Below are 20,249 nucleotides of genomic sequence, written 5' to 3'. Positions count from 1 at the left end.
TATAAAAATATAAATTTTAATAATATAAACACATATACCCGAAAAGTCGAGGCATACATAGATGTATCATCAAAATTTTACTTCTAATCCTCGAAAGATAATTACTAACTTGTAAACCCAACAATCCAAATCAAACATCAATCAACAATTAAATTAAAATAACTTAGTGGTCCCGATAGTTACTACCAACACAAAATTATATCCGAGTCTCATATACAAATTCACATTTAACAAGCACGTATAATACACACATATAACAACCGGCTAATTATAGACACAATCCTGATTTTAAGTATTAATATTAGTAGAAATTAACTAACATTAATCCGAATTTAAGCATCCAATCAACAACTCAATCCGACCCAAATAACCAAAATCATAATAATCGAATTATATACACGAGACTGGGTTATACCGCGCTAACACAACACTGGAGGCTGAAGAACAGGGCTGGATTCGTCCGAAAACAGCAAGCCTGCGTCTGGATTGCCTAGGAACTCGAAGAATCGCGGGTGAATTAATCAGAAGAAACAACACAGTGGTGGTGCCGGCGACTGGCCGGAGTTTGAACAGCGGCGGCGGCGGGTTTCGGGGGAAAAGAAAAGAACGGGGAACAAAGGTGGAAGAGGAATGGAGGAGATATGTACGGGAGAGAGTGTGAGAGATTAGCAGAGGGGGTGAGGAGAGATTAACGTGGAAATAAAAGGGAAAGGGGAGAACTGGAATTAAAAGAAAAGAATGGCGGTGGTACAGGGCACGTGCTGCAGCTCTGGCTTGCCACGTGTCTCGTTTATGCTGAATAATCACTAATCTAAGCCTGCTTTTAATCGATTATCGGAATAACTTGTAACAAAATATCTTCGAAAAGTTACTGAAATATTTTTATAAATCCCGGAATATTATAAAACGAATAAAATAAAAGTCTCAGGATTTATGGAGCATTATTGAAATTTATAAGCGATTTAGAAGTTAAATGGACTTGGAAAATATTTTAAAATCAGATTTTTATCAAAATAATATTTTGACAATTTTGTAAATTCCTAAAAATAATTATTCTAATTATGAAACGATAAAAATGATTTTTAAGAATGGTTTTGTATTTCTTATAAATTCAAATTGGAGATATTTCTTATTCGTCGAAATTTGAAAAGTAAATAAATCATTTTTAAAACACTAACTCGATACAACAATTAATAGTTCACACAAGAGCAAATATTAAATCAACACTTAACCACATAATACGTAATTTTTATATAATATGATTTTTTTTTTTTTTTTGAATTTAAATTATAAATAAAATTCACAGTCGTTATAGACTCCCCCCCTTAAGAAGATTCTGTCCTCAGAATCTGGTCTAAGCAAATAAGTGAGGATATTTGGCTAACATATCGCTTTCTAGTTCCCAAGTAGTTTCCTCTACTCTAGGATTCCTCCATAACACTTTGACAATAGGTACAGATCTATTTCTAAGAACTTTCTCTTTTCTATCTAGGATCTCTATCGGTTGCTCTACATATGAGAGATCTGGCTGAATTTCTACTTGCTCATATTCTATAACTTGATTAGAATCTGGAATGTACTTCTTCAGCATTGATACATGGAAGACGTTGTGGATATGTTGCATGTGGGGCGGTAGTGCTATTTCGTAAGCAACGTTCCCTACTTTCTTTAAGACTTCATAAGGACCGATAAATCGTGGACTAAGCTTTCCTTTTTGGCCAAATCTGACTAATCCTTTCCATGGTGATACTTTCAACAAAACTAAACTTCCAACTTCAAATTCAATATTCTTTCGATGCAAGTCCGCATACTTTCTTTGTCTATCTTGAGCAGTCACCAATCTCTTTTGAATAAGTTGAATCACATCCTTGGTTTGTTGCACCAATTCTGACCCTAATATCTTCCGTTCTCCTACTTCTTCCCAACAAACTGGAGATCGACACTTCCTTCCATACAAAGCTTCATAAGGTGGCATTCCAATACTGGCATGATAGCTATTGTTATACGAAAACTCAATCAATGGTAAATGATCATCCCAATTTCCTTTGAAATCCAATGCGCACACCCTGAGCATATCTTCTATTGTTTGAATTGTCCTCTCACTTTGTCCATCCGTCTGAGGGTGGTACGCAGTGCTCATCTTTAACTGTGTTCCTAAACATTCTTGAAATTTGGTCCAAAATCTGGAGTTAAACCTCGGGTCTCTGTCGGATACAATCGAAACTGGAACTCCATGTCTAGCTACGATTTCATCCAAATACAACTTAACCAACTTATTTAACGGGTACTTTTCATTAATTGGGAGAAAATGCGCCGACTTCGTTAATCTATCAATAATAATCCATATGGCATCGTGGTTTGTTTTGGTCCTTGGTAATCCAACTACAAAATCCATAGCAATATCCTCCCACTTCCACTTTGGAATCTCTAGGGGTTGTAGTAATCCACTTGGTCTTTGATGCTCCGCTTTCACTCTTTGACAAGTATGACACTTACTCACCCAATCAGCTATTTCACTTTTCATCCCTGGCCACCAAAAATTTCTCTTTAAATCCTGGTACATCTTGGTACTCCCTGGGTGGATAGAAAATCTCGAACTATGAGCTTCTCGTAAGATCTCATTTTTCAACTCAGTCACGTTAGGAATCCATATCCGTGAAGAAAATCTATACACCCCGTCATTACCTTTTTCAGTACAAATCTCTTCTTTTGTTAATTGACCATCTTGATTCATTACCTCTTCTTGACATCTTTTGATTCTTTCCAGTAACTCTGGCTGAAAAGTAATTTCATATAATCTTTCTTGAACTACTCCTGGTACACATACTTCAATCTCCAATTTTTCCAATTCCTCAGACAATTCCTTCGCAATGTCAATCATATTTAATCTTTCCTTCCTACTTAGCGCATCTGCAACTACATTCGCCTTTCCAGGATGATAATTAATAGAACAATCATAATCCTTAATTAATTCCAACCATCTTCGTTGCCTCATATTTAGCTCCTTTTGATTAAATATGTACTTCAAGCTCTTGTGATCCGTAAAAATCTCACACTTTTCTCCATACAAGTAATGTCTCCATAGTTTCAATGCAAATACAATTGCTGCTAATTCTAGATCATGGGTCGGATACTTTTGCTCGTGTGGTTTCAGTTGTCTAGACGCGTAGGCAATAACTCTATCATGCTGCATTAATACACAACCTAAACCCTTCAAAGAAGCATCACTATAAATCACAAAATTTCCTTTTTCATCCGGCAATGCTAGCACTGGAGCAGTTACTAATCTTTCTTTCAATTCCTGAAAACTCCTTTCGCATTCATCCCTCCAAACAAATTTCTCAGTCTTCCTAGTTAACTTGGTTAATGGTGTTGCAATCTTCGCAAAATCTTTTACAAACCTCCTATAATATCCTGCTAATCCTAGGAAACTTCTTACTTCAGTCGGTGTCTTTGGTTGTTCCCAATTCATCACAGCTTCAATCTTTGCTGGATCCACCTTAATACCTTCCTTACCAACTACGTGACCCAAAAATTGAACCTCTTCCAGCCAAAATTCACATTTTGAAAACTTAGCGTACAATTGCTTCTCCTTTAGCCTTTGCAAAGTAATCCTTAAATGTTCTCCGTGTTCTTCCTTTGACTTCGAATATATCAAAATATCGTCAATAAACACAATCACAAATTTATCCAAATACTCCTTAAACACTCGATTCATTAAATCCATAAATGCTGCTGGCGCGTTAGTCAAACCAAACGACATCACCAAAAACTCATAGTGCCCGTATCTGGTTCTAAATGCAGTCTTCGGAATATCTTCAGGCTTAATCTTCAACTGGTGGTAACCAGACCTTAGGTCAATCTTCGAGAAACAAACTGCTCCTTTAAGTTGATCGAATAAATCATCGATCCTTGGCAATGGGTACTTATTCTTAATAGTTAACTTGTTCAACTCTCGATAATCTATACATAATCTCATACTCCCATCCTTTTTCTTAACGAACAACACTGGAGCTCCCCAAGGTGAAACACTTGGTCTAATCACTCCCTTATCCAATAATTCTTGTAACTGCTTCGCTAACTCCTTCATTTCCACCGGAGCCATTCGATACGGAGCTTTCGATACTGGCTCAGCTCCTGGCACTAACTCAATAGAAAATTCTATCTCGCGAGCTGGTGGTAATCCTGGCAACTCATCTGGAAACACTTCAGGAAACTCATTTGCTACCGGAACCTCCTCCAGATTAGGTGCCTTCTTCTTAGTGTCTACTACATGAGCCAAATACGCCTCACATCCTTGTCTCAATAGTTTCTTCGCTTGCATGACCGTTAAAAACTTCTTTTCTTGCCTTTGTCCTTTAAAATTACCTTACTTCCCTCTGGAGTGAACAATACTACCTTCTTACCCTTACAATCTATCTTAGCTTTATATTGAGATAACCAGTCCATTCCTAGTATGACATCAAACTCTCCTAACCTAAAGGGTATTAAATCAGCCATGAAACAATTTCCTGATACCTCAATCTTACATTGAGGGCAGACTTGATTAACTGGTATTCTATCACGATTTGCAATTTCTATTATCAACGCCTCCTCTAAATCATTTATCTTACAATTTAATTTATCAACTAACTCCACGGATATAAAAGATTTCGATGCTCCTGAGTCCATTAAAACTTTAGCAGCTACGGAATTAACAGAAAGCGTACCTGCTACCACATCTGTATCCTTAGACGAAGTCTTCTTTGTCATGTTAAAAGTCCTGGCATTAGGCCTCTTCCCTGATGTTGATCCTTGCACACGTACCATTGCGCTTGCCAGTGCCGGGTTCTTGCAATTATAGGTATAATGCCCAGTTTTCCCACAATTGTCACACCTCATTGCCCCTTGACTTCTACACTCATTAGCGTAATGACCCCTCTTATTACATTTAAAACATACTATGTTCAATTTTCCACACATTCCTGAGTGCTTCTTCCCACAATTCTTGCAGTCTGGTGTTGGAGGTTTCACTACACCTTGTTGATTCTGATTCGGGGGCCTATTAAACTGCCTATTAACATTCTGCCCCGGGTTCTTAAATGCTTGATTCCTATTTTGTTGGAAATTCTGCCTCTTCTGGAATCCTTGTTGAGAACTTCCTTGGCCTTGACTTCCTTCAATTGCTTCCACCTTCCTTTTCTTACTCTCTTGCTCCTTTTTATCTAAAGTGTGCTCTCTTTCTATCACCATTGCTGTTTGAACCACATCAGCATAAGTCTTCAATCTTAAAGCTGCCACACTAATTCTAATATCCGATCTTAGCCCTTGTTGGAATCTTTTAGCTTTCTTCAAATCAGTATCCACGTAGGCTGTGACAAACCTTGCCAACTCCATAAACTTCTTCTCATACTCCGCTACACTCTTATCTCCTTGTTTTAACTCCAAGAAGTCCAACTCTAGTTGGCTTTGTACATGCTCCGGAAAATATTGCTCTAAGAACAGTTCAACAAACCTATCCCACAAGATCACATCATCTCCTTCTAGAGCTCTTACCGATTCCCACCAATAATTAGCTTCATTTTTCAGAAAGTAACTAGCATAATCAGTCTTCTGATCCTCACTTACTTTTGCTAATTTGAAAGCTTTCTCAATTTCCTTCAACCAAGACCTTGCTTCAATAGGTCCTCTTGATCCATCAAAGTCTGGGGGCTTAATTGCTTGAAATGACTTAAACGTCGACATCGGTGCCTCTACTTGACGATTTTGATGCGGCTGTTGATTTTGCTGCATATATTGTTGTTGCTGCTGAACCATATTTGTCGCTTGTTGCTGTAGCAACTGTAGTATCTGATCCATAGTTGGTTGGTTTGAAGTACCCTGATTTCCAGGATTGCTCGGTGGTGATCTTTCAGATGACATTTTCTGTTACCACAAACAATCTGTTTTAGCAATCTGCTTCATTTATTTTTGAGATAAAATATATAAATATGTAGTCCTTTGAAAAGTGCAAATTCACTATCACACATTGTTTGCTAGTCCAAAAATTCATAAAATGTCATCCAAAATAGATCTTCACAATATGCCAACTACAGATCAAGTAACCACAATTTCTCAACAAATAGCAACATATCATAATACGGATAGCATACTAGTACAATCCTTAGCAATAATTAAGATCTTATATAGCCTATCATGCACTAACCAATACACAAGACTCTGATACATGCTGACCCTGGTTGTATTAATGTGGATAGTTCTAATAGTCCTGGTCCTTTCTGCAACAGTCTATATTAGATCCTAACTCAAGCACGTAGTTCAGAACTAAACAATGACTCTAAGCTATAACACTATATCCTAACCAATATTTATTAAAACTACATTCTGTAATCTTAACTTTCAACTCAACATGAGTTGCTGACTCAATCACCTAGTCCAAATATCACTAATAAGGGTAGACTCTCTACCTAACCTAACCTAACACAGTGACTTAAACCTGTCGCTCTGATACCAACTGTGACAGCCCAGAATCCGGGGTGCAGATTCGGTGTCACTAAAAAGAATAAACTAAACAATAAAATAAACTAATGACAGCTGAATAGATTAACATAATAAATATTTACCATTACACCCCTGACCAAAGATCTTGCCAGGTTTAAGTCTGCGAAAGGTTTAAACTGTTACTGCAAACGAACGACGACATAGGTTCCTTACCACATGAGTTTTCCACTACAACCATACTGACACTATAATACAACTTCAAAGAAACAAGTCGTACTAACTAATCCACACTTAGTCCAAGACTCCTAGCATCATCCTGCGATTTTCCTAGCACAAAAGATAACTCTGGGAAACCTTATAAGCAGCTGCTCTAATCCTTGGCATCTGAAAGGGGTTAGTTTGAAAATAAACAGGTATGAGCCAAAGAAATGCTCAGCAAGTATAACAGAATGAAATTGATATTTGTTGTACAGCAATGCCATAATAAAGAAGTGAAAATATTTAAAACTGCAGAAATGAATGTATAAGCAAATATCTCTTGAAGGCAGGATAACCTCTCTTTAACTATTCACAATTTTATTGGGCTTTAAAAATCATTGGACACCTGGCTATAACAGATGATCAGTCATGCTATAGTCCATAAACCAAGCTTATTCAGCAAGGTTGACAAATATTACGAATTCCGGTAATCCGGGCTTAAGGAGCCACCTTTCACGCTGGGCCGGTGCCCGAGCCTCTTACGCAAAAACAACCCAATAGTTTAATTTTTAGAACAATCTGCAGTTCCATCATGTAATTCAAGAGCCAAAATAACATTTTGTTAAAACAATTTCTTTATACATATAATAGTGTAGAGTCGATACCAAAAGTGTTATCCGTTCAACCAAAAAGTTTGGAAATACTAGATATGCTTCACAAGAGAGTAATTGCAAATAATTTGAATCATGATATAAAGAAGGTTTTAGTATCTATAGGTACTAGAGAAGTAGGGTAGAAATACTTGCCTTGATAATAGAATGCTAGAGATAAGACTGCACTATACTGTTAGGCTCTCTAACCGGAACCTACAGGATAGAAGACTGGGTCTTAACTATTTGAATCCAAAGTCATATCCTCAATATCACTTAATCACTACCCTTCGTTTATATAAACATAAATTTCAGCCAAACACATAGAACTTAGTCAACCAAGAAATACTTTTATAATTATTAAAGATTACTAGTGATCACGTATCACGTAGACATGTATACCAATATTATTGTCTCTACTTATTATCTATCAAACACCTTTAAATAGTCTAAATGCATATAATTTCTAACAAAATTTCGGCAGCACCTCCTCTGTTTATAGGACTATCCACCTGTTTTCAATACCAAGAATAGCCACTAATATGGCTTAATACATGAAAAGAGCTGCCTTGACTTGCAGTAAACACATAACACATAAGAAAATCCGCCTTGACTTGTAGTAAACACATAAGAAAACTTTTAGTAGGATTGCTAATTTACTATACATAAAATACGTTTAATAAGACTTACAGGATCAACTAGGCACGAAAAGTTAATAATCAATTATCACATTATAAAAATATAAATTTTAATAATATAAACACATATACCCGAAAAGTCGAGGCATACATAGATGTATCATCAAAATTTTACTTCTAATCCTCGAAAGATAATTACTAACTTGTAAACCCAACAATCCAAATCAAACATCAATCAACAATTAAATTAAAATAACTTAGTGGTCCCGATAGTTACTACCAACACAAAATTATATCCGAGTCTCATATACAAATTCACATTTAACAAGCACGTATAATACACACATATAACAACCGGCTAATTATAGACACAATCCTGATTTTAAGTATTAATATTAGTAGAAATTAACTAACATTAATCCGAATTTAAGCATCCAATCAACAACTCAATCCGACCCAAATAACCAAAATCATAATAATCGAATTATATACACGAGACTGGGTTATACCGCGCTAACACAACATTGGAGGCTGAAGAACAGGGCTGGATTCGTCCGAAAACAGCAAGCCTGCGTCTGGATTGCCTAGGAACTCGAAGAATCGCGGGTGAATTAATCAGAAGAAACAACACAGTGGTGGTGCCGGCGACTGGCCGGAGTTTGAACAGCGGCGGCGGCGGGTTTCGGGGGAAAAGAAAAGAACGGGGAACAAAGGTGGAAGAGGAATGGAGGAGATATGTACGGGAGAGAGTGTGAGAGATTAGCAGAGGGGGTGAGGAGAGATTAACGTGGAAATAAAAGGGAAAGGGGAGAACTGGAATTAAAAGAAAAGAATGGCGGTGGTACAGGGCACGTGCTGCAGCTCTGGCTTGCCACGTGTCTCGTTTATGCTGAATAATCACTAATCTAAGCCTGCTTTTAATCGATTATCGGAATAACTTGTAACAAAATATCTTCGAAAAGTTACTGAAATATTTTTATAAATCCCGGAATATTATAAAACGAATAAAATAAAAGTCTCAGGATTTATGGAGCATTATTGAAATTTATAAGCGATTTAGAAGTTAAATGGACTTGGAAAATATTTTAAAATCAGATTTTTATCAAAATAATATTTTGACAATTTTGTAAATTCCTAAAAATAATTATTCTAATTATGAAACGATAAAAATGATTTTTAAGAATGGTTTTGTATTTCTTATAAATTCAAATTGGAGATATTTCTTATTCGTCGAAATTTGAAAAGTAAATAAATCATTTTTAAAACACTAACTCGATACAACAATTAATAGTTCACACAAGAGCAAATATTAAATCAACACTTAACCACATAATACGTAATTTTTATATAATATGATTTTTTTTTTTTTTGAATTTAAATTATAAATAAAATTCACAGTCGTTATAAAATATTTCACCGATTTATTGATTATTTATGTTTAGTATTTTGTATTAAAATTTCTTAGCAAGTTTATCTATTATCAATTTAAACACTTTTAAAAATAATATTATAATGTACCAAACACTCCATGTGAACTTATAAGTCAAATCATCCAAACACTAAAAAAAATTTATAAGTTTGAGTAACCAAACACTTAACAACTTAAAAGTTTTACTTCTGCTTTTCACTTCTACTCCACTTTTTTATTTTAAGCAAGAAGTCACTTCTTTTAAGCTTAGCCAAACGGTCCCATAGTGAAGTACAAAGCACGACTAGCAGAAAAGGGTTATGTGCTGAAAAAGGGTATCGACTTTGAGGAGGTCTTTGCACTGGTTACAAGGCTGGAAACGGTGAGATTATTGTTAGCCTTAGCAGCAAAGCATGGCTGGGAGGTCCATCAGCTCGACTTAAAATCCGCATTTTTGAATGGTGAGCTTCTTGAAGAGGTTTATGTCCTGCAACCTGAAGGTTTTGTGAAATATAAGCAAGAATCAAAGGTATACAGGTTATTGAAGGCATTGTATGGGTTACGTGAGGCACCTCGGGCCTGGTACACGCGGTTAAACAAGTATCTAAAGGAACTGGGTTTCTCAAAGTGTCCATACGAGCATGCAGTATATACCAGACGTGAAGGTGATGAGTTTTTGGTGATTGGAGTCCACGTTGATGACGTAATAGTCACAGGGTCGAGTGTTGGCAACATTGCAAGATTCAAGAAGCAAATGAACAGAGAGTTTGAAATGACGGATTTGGGAAAACTATCTTACTACCTTGGTATAGAAGTGAGTCAGCAGAAAAGTTACATAGAGCTAAAACAGACGGCATACGCAAAGAAAATGTTGGAGAAGGCTGGCATGAGAGATTGCAATCCAGTTAAATATCCTATGGCGACTAAAGTCCAGATACATAAAGATGAAGCTGGAAAGCAAGTTGATGCGACACAGTTCAGAAGTGTAATTGGAAGCTTGAGGTATCTTGTGCACACTTGTCCGGACATCGCATATTCTGTGGGAGTAGTAAGCAGATATATGGATAAACCAACTGTTTTACACCTCAATGCTGTGAAAAGAATTCTGAGGTATGTAAAAGGCACAATTAAGTATGGGTTGATATACTCACGAGGCGTTGGAAACTATATCTTGTCTGGATATGCAGATAGCGACTTGCTGGTAGCCTGGATTACAGAAGAAGCACCGGAGGGATGGCATTTTATCTGAATGAGAATCTTATAACGTGGGTGTCACAAAAACAGAGTGTGGCGTTATCCTGGTGTGAAGCCGAGTTTCGGTCTTTACGCTGTTCATACAACCCAGAATTTGGTGAAGTATATAAAAATTGGGCAAAATAGGGGAAGACAACTGAAGAATCTGGACAATATTGGTAAACATTAATCGAAAAGTATAAACATTTTATGAAGAACCATTAATAGAGAAATAGAATAATGAAATGAAAGCTTGGAAGTGGTCGACGAGTATGTATAGAAAACGACGTCATTGGGTAAAAAGCTTATTTGTGTGGCGCATTTTTCGTAGGTTTAAGAATAGTAAGAGCATCTCCAATGGTTGGCACCCTTCAAGGAGTGTCAATTTTGACACATAACTCAAAATATTATTTTTTATATTCTCACTCTTCCAAATCATTTTTAGCACCCTTCTTCCAAAATACACTCCAATGGTTGGCACTCCAAGATGCCAACTTTATTAATAGAGAAATAATATTTTATGTATTACTGGACCACAAATCTATATTTTATGTATTATTGGGACCACGAAAGAAGTTGGCACCTTACTTTATGGGTTGCCAACTTTTAGCACCCCAAAGCCAACTCACTTGGCACCCCAATAGCACTCCAACATCTCCAATGGGGGTGCCAACGAGAGTGCCGGTCCATGTCATGCCACATGGCATTGGCACCCCTCTTGGCACCCCCCATTGGAGATGCTCTAATACTTTTAAAAATTATATTTTCTATGCCATTGAATTTTTCATATGTATTGTTTTCATATGTTTCAATTCTACAAGTATGAAAGCTAGTTCCACAACTGAAAGTATGAATGCCTATTTTGATGGATATGTCAATAGTATGACACCTTTGTCAGAATTTATAGAGGAATAAGATAAAGAACTCTCTGAGATTGACCTGGAAAGGAGGAGAAAGAAGATTTGGTGTCTATTAGAACTCATCGTAATTTAACTAAGTTACTCCCTTTAGAGATGCATGCAACAAAAGTTTACACCAGAAATATATTTGAAGGTTTTATAGAAAGAATTTAAGCAAAAAAAAATTTTCCGGCATAAGAAATTGCAGAATTAAGGACGGGGGTATGGCTTTATACAAGGTTTACTTTTAATTTAATCCACATGCCTTCTTTAATTTCATAATGTTGAGGTAAATCATATTGACATGCTATTTAAGTGTACTTGTTCCAGGTTTTTGAGTTATGTGAAATGCTCTACAAGCACATATTTTATATTATGAAGCAGAAACTTTCATTCAATTCAGTCCCAGATCAGTATATATTAACTTGATTGACACTTGGTGCAAGACACAGTAGCCGGGCCAGCTGCAATCAAGTTAATGGTATATATCAACAATCATCCCGTTGAAAAGCATGTGACACCATTTAAATCTTTGGAGTCTATGAGCAAGAATATACTAATAGATTAACCATGTATTACAAAGGAAACACATCCGTCACATGTATTACAAAGGAAACACATCCGTCATTAATTGCTGACGAAATAAAGACGACTAGCCAGTGGAGACCACGCAACAATGCTAACGATGTTTTGCCGATCCTAGTTTACCAACAAAACCCATCGGTCGCTAATATTGGCGTGAAAACTCCCACATAGCTATCCCGAAAAGATAGTCATGGAATTGGTAACAGACGGTAGCAATTGAATGCAGCCATTGCTACCTTTCACGGTAAAATATTCCCGCCTATATTCGGATGGAGTGGAGTTGGCAATGGAATTCCATTGAAACGAACTAGTGACGAAACTCTGTTGGGATTTAGAACAATATTTTCTCTTCTGTTGCAAGAACGTTGTAATTGGTAATCTTTTATTTGGTTGTTGGTCCATTGCAAAATAGTCACATCTGTTGCTAAACTGATGCTATTCTAGATGGGTCAATTTTATTTCTTTGCTAGCAGTCATCTTTTTTCCCTGGGGTCTAGAGCTGACATAATTAGATACGATAAGTTCACTACCTCTTCACAAAACCATATTTATCCTTTTTCTATTTTTTTCTTCTCCCTAACTAAATCCGAATTTAATACATATCTTCACAATAATTCCAAGTATCTTCATAATCTCTCTCCACGTTATAATGGTAGTTTTTATATATTATTGTCCATATATTTTTATTTTTATGATAGTATAATCATTTTTTTTACTCATGCTAACTTTCTAGTTTTTAAGTAAATATATATGATGTTAACATTATGGTATAGATAATTTTGATTTATATGTTAATGTTAATACAAATATTGATAATAATCACTCATGAATGTATCAAAGAAGTGATGGTAGAGGATATTTTAAAGATACTTTTGTTGCCGAATTAGAAGCATTCATCAATTTTCTCACATGTGAACCATCTTCAATAAATGACATAATTATAAAATATCCTTCAACTAAGTGCAAAAATAATACATATTGAGATGCCAAGACTATAAAATTGCATCTCTTGAAGAATAAAATATTTGTTCAAAATTATTAAGAGTGGAATCGACATGGGAACCATATATTGCTAGCTAGGAAAAGTGCTGGACAATCCTCGACTAGTCATTGAAATAATTTTGGGGCAAGAGATGAAGGCGACCTAATGTATAATGTATAATATATCATGATGGATGCTGCTTGCCGTGATTTGATACATATTATGAAGGGATGCCCAATCTAAAGATAGAGAAATAATATAACATGCTACATTACTAATTACTGAAATAATTTTGAGGCAAGAGATGGAGGTGACCTAATGTATAATATATCATGATGGATGCTTCTTGCAATGATTTTTATGCATATTATGAAGAGATGCCCAATCTAGAAGTAGAGAAATAATATAACATGCTACATTCTTGAGAGAGCTTTGTTGAATATGTACGGATGTCTGATGATAGAATTTTTGGCATTTATAATGAAAGGTTAGAATATGCCTTAAAGCTCTACTATGGTAATGGACAACAAGTAATCATCTTTAAATGTTATTGGTTTGATAATACAAGACATGTTAAAATAGATAGACATCCCATCATCATGATAGATGTTAAATAAGAACAAATACCAGAGGACATTTTTGTGTTAGCTAGCCAAACTCATCAAGTGTATTATGCACTAAATATTTTAAATACACAATCAACATGGAATACCGTTTTAAAAACAAAGAGCAGACAAGTTGATGAAAGTTAATCACCTAAAGAAAAAAAGGACATGATGATGCTTTTCAAAATGCGATGTTAAATATTTCATCATAATATATGTTGAAGGAGTCATTATTGGTGATCCTTCAAACTTTTTTATTCACTTGAGGATGTTCAAAAATGATTTATCAATGAATTACAATGTTAGAAGATGGTGGCATGGTGCCAAGTACGATGACAAAGATGAGAGGATGAAGATGACAAAAACGAGGTTTGAGGAAGATGAACATTCACTATTTTTATTAGATTTTGTATTATTTTGAGTTCTTATTATGATATTTTATAAGAAATACTTTTAATCAAGTTTATATGTCAAAATTTTGTTTTGTTTTGAGAAAATGGTTTTTTTTAAAACATTTACTTAAAAGATTATATTTTTGTTATTTTTGAAAATAATCAAATATTTTGGCAAAAAACTTTCTAAACTTGGGTATTTGTGAAAGACCGCCTATTGTGTTTAAGGAGTTTTTTTTTCGGTTTTGTTTTAAAACTTTGAGTTATGTATTAGTTCATCTCATAATCATTATCATTAATTTAAAATTAACACCCATGTCCATTCTGATTTGACTTGAGTTAGTTTCAAATTTTACTATAATTCATATGTTAGGCCTATAATTTAGCAGTATCCGTGAGCTTTTGATGGGCTTTTTTATGATCAAATAATTCTTTTCCTCCCTCAATATTAGTTTCCAACTTTTTTTGGATAAAAAGCCTTGGGCCTAAATTTCTTGGATCCTAACTAGCGTTTTTCTCTCATGTTTTTTTTTTTGGAAAGTGAAGAACCTATTTTTTGAAAGAAGAATAAAGTAAAACGCATAAATAAAAGAGAAAGAAGGACACCGTATTCTTCAACATAAGAAAGGAAAATGAGGAACAATTTCCGTTCATGTTATTATATTAAAGCACACCTACTAATACTCATTATTTGCATTAATTAATACCTATTTTAGTTTAATCATAACTCTTATTTCTACCAATATTTTTAGTTAACAATTTTTAGAAAACATTTCCAAATTTATCAATTTGAATCAATTAAAATAATAAATTTTCTATGTGATGGATATTTATAATAATGGGGATACCCAAGCACAAATGATATTCATTTGTAAAAAGTACAACATATTTTATAATCTCAACCAATAACACTTGGGTTATAAATACTCATTTGACATCTAAATTACTATGTATCTTATTGCTTTTCAAAGAAGCTTTATTTTTTTTATTATAATAAAGTATTTTATAATACTCTATATATCTATGCTCTCAACCCACATAACTCTTGAGAGAAACAAAATCCGTTATACTTCATCAAGCTTCTGTTAATTAAGAACTTTTTCACACACTCATTTGCAACACAATCCTCCAAGATATATGCACCTACAACAAATCACACACTTGTCAAACACGTTTTTCTATACTTATATTTTTAATTATTTAAAATATAATGAATAAACAATTACCTAAGACAATATCTTTGGAATATGTAGATTCATCACAATAATTAGAAGTACATTTTATGACCCCATTTGAATGTGATTGAGGAGAACTTGTACTACAAGCTACTAGACATAAAGGAAAGCAAAGAAGTGGAAAAATTCCATTGTTTACACATTTCTTAATATAGAAAGCTAAGCATTCTCTTCATATCTTATTGTCATAACCACCATTAATAATGGATCATAATCAAAACCACAAGTCCTATGATATTATTTTTGGTCATTTTGAATTCCTTTCTACAATCACTTTTGTGTAATTATAATTTTCTTAAAGTTTAAGATGTGTGACACTTATATGCATTGATAGAATTTATGTAGAAACACCTTTTGAGGAAATTATACTTAGTTAATATTTGTAAAAATCTAGTAGCTAAGGATCTACAACAATTATTATCATATATTTAAATAATATCCAAATGATAAAGATTATGAAGATATTATCTAGAAATACCGTTTTGGAAGATTATACATTGTTATAGGCAGTAATTGTTATTCACGTTTGAATTACTAATCAAATTTGACTTTTATTATGTGTAGTACAATACTGTCCATTAAAGCAATCAATATTATTTTTAATATCATTAGAAATATTGATATTTAGAATTTACATGGAAAAGGGTATACATATTAAAAGTTATTAATATGATGTTTGAACTAATATATTCATTACGGTCATTGATGGCTTATTTTGTGTTTTTATATATAAATGGTACCTTGTTTGTTTGCTTTCGAATATCATTTAAGGAGTTGTGTTTTTGTATTTTTTTTTCAAATTTTGAGTTATGTATTAATTTCATCTCATAATCATTACCATCAATTCAAAATTAACAACCATGTGGATTCTTTGTCAACTTGAGTAAGATTTAAAATTTTGGGGCTCAATGACTCAAGTTTTTGTATTTCATTTGTTGGGCCTATATTGGGCTAAGTATTTGTGAGCTTTTGATGGGCTTTTCTTACTATCAATTATTGTTTTTTTTACTCATTTTTTATATTAATTAATACATATTTTATTGATTAATCATATCTCCTATTTTTACCAATTTTATTAGTCAACAATTTTTAGAAAATATTTACAAATTAATGCAACAATTTGTCCATTAAGATAACAAATTTAGGATGTGATGGATATATATTATAATCGAGATACCAAAGGACAAATGATACACATTGGTATAAAGTACAACATATTTTATAATTTCAACCAATATCCCTTTGGTTATAAATACTCATTAGATTTCTAAATTATTAAGTATCTTATTGCTCATCCAGAAAACGTTATTTTTTATTATAACCAGGAATTTTATAACACTCTATGTCCACATAACTCTAAGAGAAACTTTATAACTCCAAATCCACATAACTCTCAGAGAAATGAAGTCCTTCCACTTCATCAAGCTCCTGGTAAGCACTTCTTCACACATTCATTTGCAACACAATCCTCCAAGATATTTGCACCTGCAACAAATCACACACTTGTCAAACATATATATTTTTCTATGCTTTAAATTTTGAATTATTTAATATATAAAAAATAAATAATTACCTAAGCCAATATATTTGGAACATGTGGATTCGACACAGTTAGAAGTACATTTCATAGCCGTATCTGAATGTGATTCGGGAGAACAAGCTATTACACATGAAGGAAAGCAAAGAGGTGGAAGAACTCCACCCTGTACGCATTTCTTGATACAATCGGCTAAGCATTTTCTTGATAACTTATTGTCATAACCGCTATTATGATGAGTTGTTGCTACAACATTAACCATTATCAACTGAATCATAATCAAAACTACAACTCTTATGATATTATTTTTGGTCATTTTAAATTTCCCTTTACAGTCCCTTTCCTATAATTATAATTTTCTCAAGTGTAAGATATCTGAGACTTATATCCAATTTATAGAATTTCTCTACCCTTCTACGACATTTATTATCATATAATTAAATAATATCCAAATGATAAAAATTATAAAGATATTATTTTAGGGTGAGATTCAAACTAAAACCAATATTAAAATTAGAACTTAGGACCACACACATCCATCAGATGAAAAATGAATTCAATGGTCATGATCTGCCTAGCTATATAAATATAAATTACAACTTAATGCTATTTATGATGCCTTATCTTTATATGTAAATCATTACTACAGATCATAATAATCATTAACTACTACCTAATCGTCATAATAATCATTACTACAGATCATAATAATCATCAACTACTACCTAATCGTCATAATAATCATTACTACAGATCATAATAATCATTAACTACTACCTAATCGTCATAATAATCAGTTAATATATATGCACTTTGTTATAAATGCAAATCAAAATTATAACATGTGATTCTCAATCAATTTTAATAATATAATATTACAAAATACGAGATTCTGTTGCCGTACATGTAATATTACAAAAAATGAGATTTTGCTGCAGTACATATGTAGCTCATATAGTATTACAAAGCACGAGGTTGTGCTGCAGTACATATCTGACTCATATAATATTACACAATACGAGATTCTAATGCTGTACATATCTAGCTCATATAATATTAAAAACACGAAATTCTGTTGCAATACATATAGACAATAATAAAATAATTAAACATACACACTCCAGTTCTTCGTATTTTAGAGTTCTGTTGAATCACACTACGGAGATATTTGAATTAAATATAAAATGTATTTTTATTGTTGAAATGATCAAATATAAATTAAGAATGTGCATTGATTGGGACATGTATATTTAAATATGTACTATATTAAAACACATTCATATGTTAATTAATTTCACACATCATTTAATGATTATTAAATATAGTTCTAAGGTTTTAAGTTTAAACGGTTCTATCTGGAACTGACCCATTTTATCTATATATATCTTTTTGAAAGATTATACTTGTTTTCCATAATAATTATTATTCACGTTTGAATCAATATTCAAATTTGACTTTTAGTTATGTGTAATACAATATTGTCCATAACACAATCAATATTATTTTTAATATAATTGGAAATATCTCTCATATGTAAAATTTACATGAAAAAGGTATACAAAATTAAAATTGTTAATATGATGTTTGAACTAATATATTCATTATTCCGGTATTGATGGCTTATTTTGTGTTTTCAAACATAAATTGTACCCCATTTGTTGGCTTTTGAATATCATTTAAGAAGTTTTGTTTTGTTTTTTTTTTTAATTTTAAACTATATATTAGTTTCATCTCATAATCATTACCATCAATTCAAAATCAACACCGTGTAGATTCTTTTTCGACTTGAGTTAGTTTTAAAATTTTAGGACTCAATTACTCTATTTGCTTTAGTTCATTTGTGCACCTATATTGGGCCAAGTATTCATGAGCCTTTGATTGGCTTTTCTTATGAACAAGTAATTTTTTTTATCCCTCAAGATTGGTTTCTAATTTTTTTTTTGAATAAAAGGCTTTGGGCCTAAATTTCTTTAGTTTAACTAGCCTTTTTCTCTCCTAGATGAATTTTGAAGATAACACTATGTTATTATGTCTTTTTCAAAAATTTATTCATTTTGGTTGCTTGGCGAGGTTCCATAATGTTCTTAGTTCATGAGATTTCTCATTTTTGGGCTTTGGATGGTGAGCTTTTAACGTGTAATTGCATGTTCGGGAACCTTATTCGGCTAATATTGTCCTGAAATGAGGAGAGAGCTCACTCACACCACTTTCTTATTTCTCAAATATCACAAAAGTTTCTGTCTGGAGTTCTAAGTGTTTGAGCGAATTTGATGATTTTTAGGTGTCCTCTTTATTGTATATAAGCCAAAGTGTATGAACAAGAACTGCTGCAGACTTGGTTTTCTAATATAACTGGAAGAAAGATTACAATAATTGAAGAGATAACTACCAACAAAGTTCATGCAAAATACTTAAACGACTACCTGACTACAAAATAGGAATGCTACCTATTTTATCTCCACTACTTCCTAACAAAGCTGAACACCCACCCCACGACTCATTCTACTGAAACATGAAATACAGCTAACTTATTCAAACTAAAACTGGACAAACAAATAAAGCACGTTTAGATTAATAAATAATCCAACATATTCCCCCGTAAGCTAAACGTGACTGAGATCCTTAACACCCAGGAGTTTAGACATCTTCTCAAACTTCGCAACTGCCATAGCCTTTGTCAAAACATCCGCCTTCTGTTGCTCTGTCCTCACATGCTTGATAACGATTGTGCCTTGCTCAACACACTCCCTGATGAAGTGATAACGCACATCTATGTGCTTACTGCGACCATGAAATACTGGATTTTTTGCCAGATCGATAGCGGACCTGTTATCGATGTAAATAACCACTGGACCTGTTGGGCCTCGGCCCATGGTGAGAAACAGTCCAGAAGAGAATAAGCCCACGAAGGAGCCACAAGCAAGTCACGTGCCGGAAGGTCTATATAAAGACAGCAGCTAGCACAGGAAAAAGGGGGGAGAAATTGTGAACATAAACAGATATACAGATACAAGTCATATATTCCAGCAGGACCAGGCTTGACATCTGTTATTTGACTAAGCAACCTGTGCAACCATATCCCTTGACAAGCTGCAGCGGTGGCTGCCATAAATTCAGCTTCACAAGAGGATAGCGCCACACACCTTTGCTTCTGAGAGACCCATGTTATCAAACTGTCATCTAAGTAGGAAGCCACCTCTTCCTGTCATCGACATTCCCTGCCAAATCACTATCTGAGAACCCAGATAACAAATAATTTCCACGACCTCTGTTATACACCAGTCCATAATTCAGAGTTCCCTTTACATACCGAAGGATTCTCTTAACAGCATTTTGATGTAAAGTAGTCGGTCTCTCCATGAATCTGCTCACCACCCCAACTGCATATGCTAAGTCTGGTCTTGTAT

General features: G+C 33.8%; 1 protein-coding gene and 1 pseudogene across 1 annotated transcript; both read right to left on the bottom strand.

Annotated features, from left to right (window-relative positions):
• LOC108204615 (histone H3.3-like) overlaps nt 1-20,249 on the bottom strand; it is a 48,830-nt pseudogene that overhangs the window by 9,100 nt on the left and 19,481 nt on the right.
• Nucleotides 4,330-9,303, bottom strand: LOC135151199 (uncharacterized). Its single transcript, XM_064088915.1, has 2 exons — nt 8,476-9,303; nt 4,330-5,904 (listed from the first exon to the last, which is right to left on the bottom strand). Exon 2 carries the CDS (start codon nt 5,899-5,901, stop codon nt 4,330-4,332), a length of 1,572 nt encoding a protein of 523 aa, XP_063944985.1. The 5' UTR covers nt 5,902-5,904; nt 8,476-9,303.

The sequence above is a fragment of the Daucus carota genome, chromosome 1 (genome assembly GCF_001625215.2).
Source record: "Daucus carota subsp. sativus chromosome 1, DH1 v3.0, whole genome shotgun sequence".
NCBI lineage: Eukaryota > Viridiplantae > Streptophyta > Magnoliopsida > Apiales > Apiaceae > Daucus > Daucus carota.
This window is presented reverse-complemented; position numbering and strand designations above follow the sequence as displayed.

Bases quoted from the DNA above. Each gene is read 5' to 3' on its own strand.
- LOC135151199 (XM_064088915.1), bottom strand. From the start codon at position 5,901: ATGTCATCTGAAAGATCACCACCGAGCAATCCTGGAAATCAGGGTACT.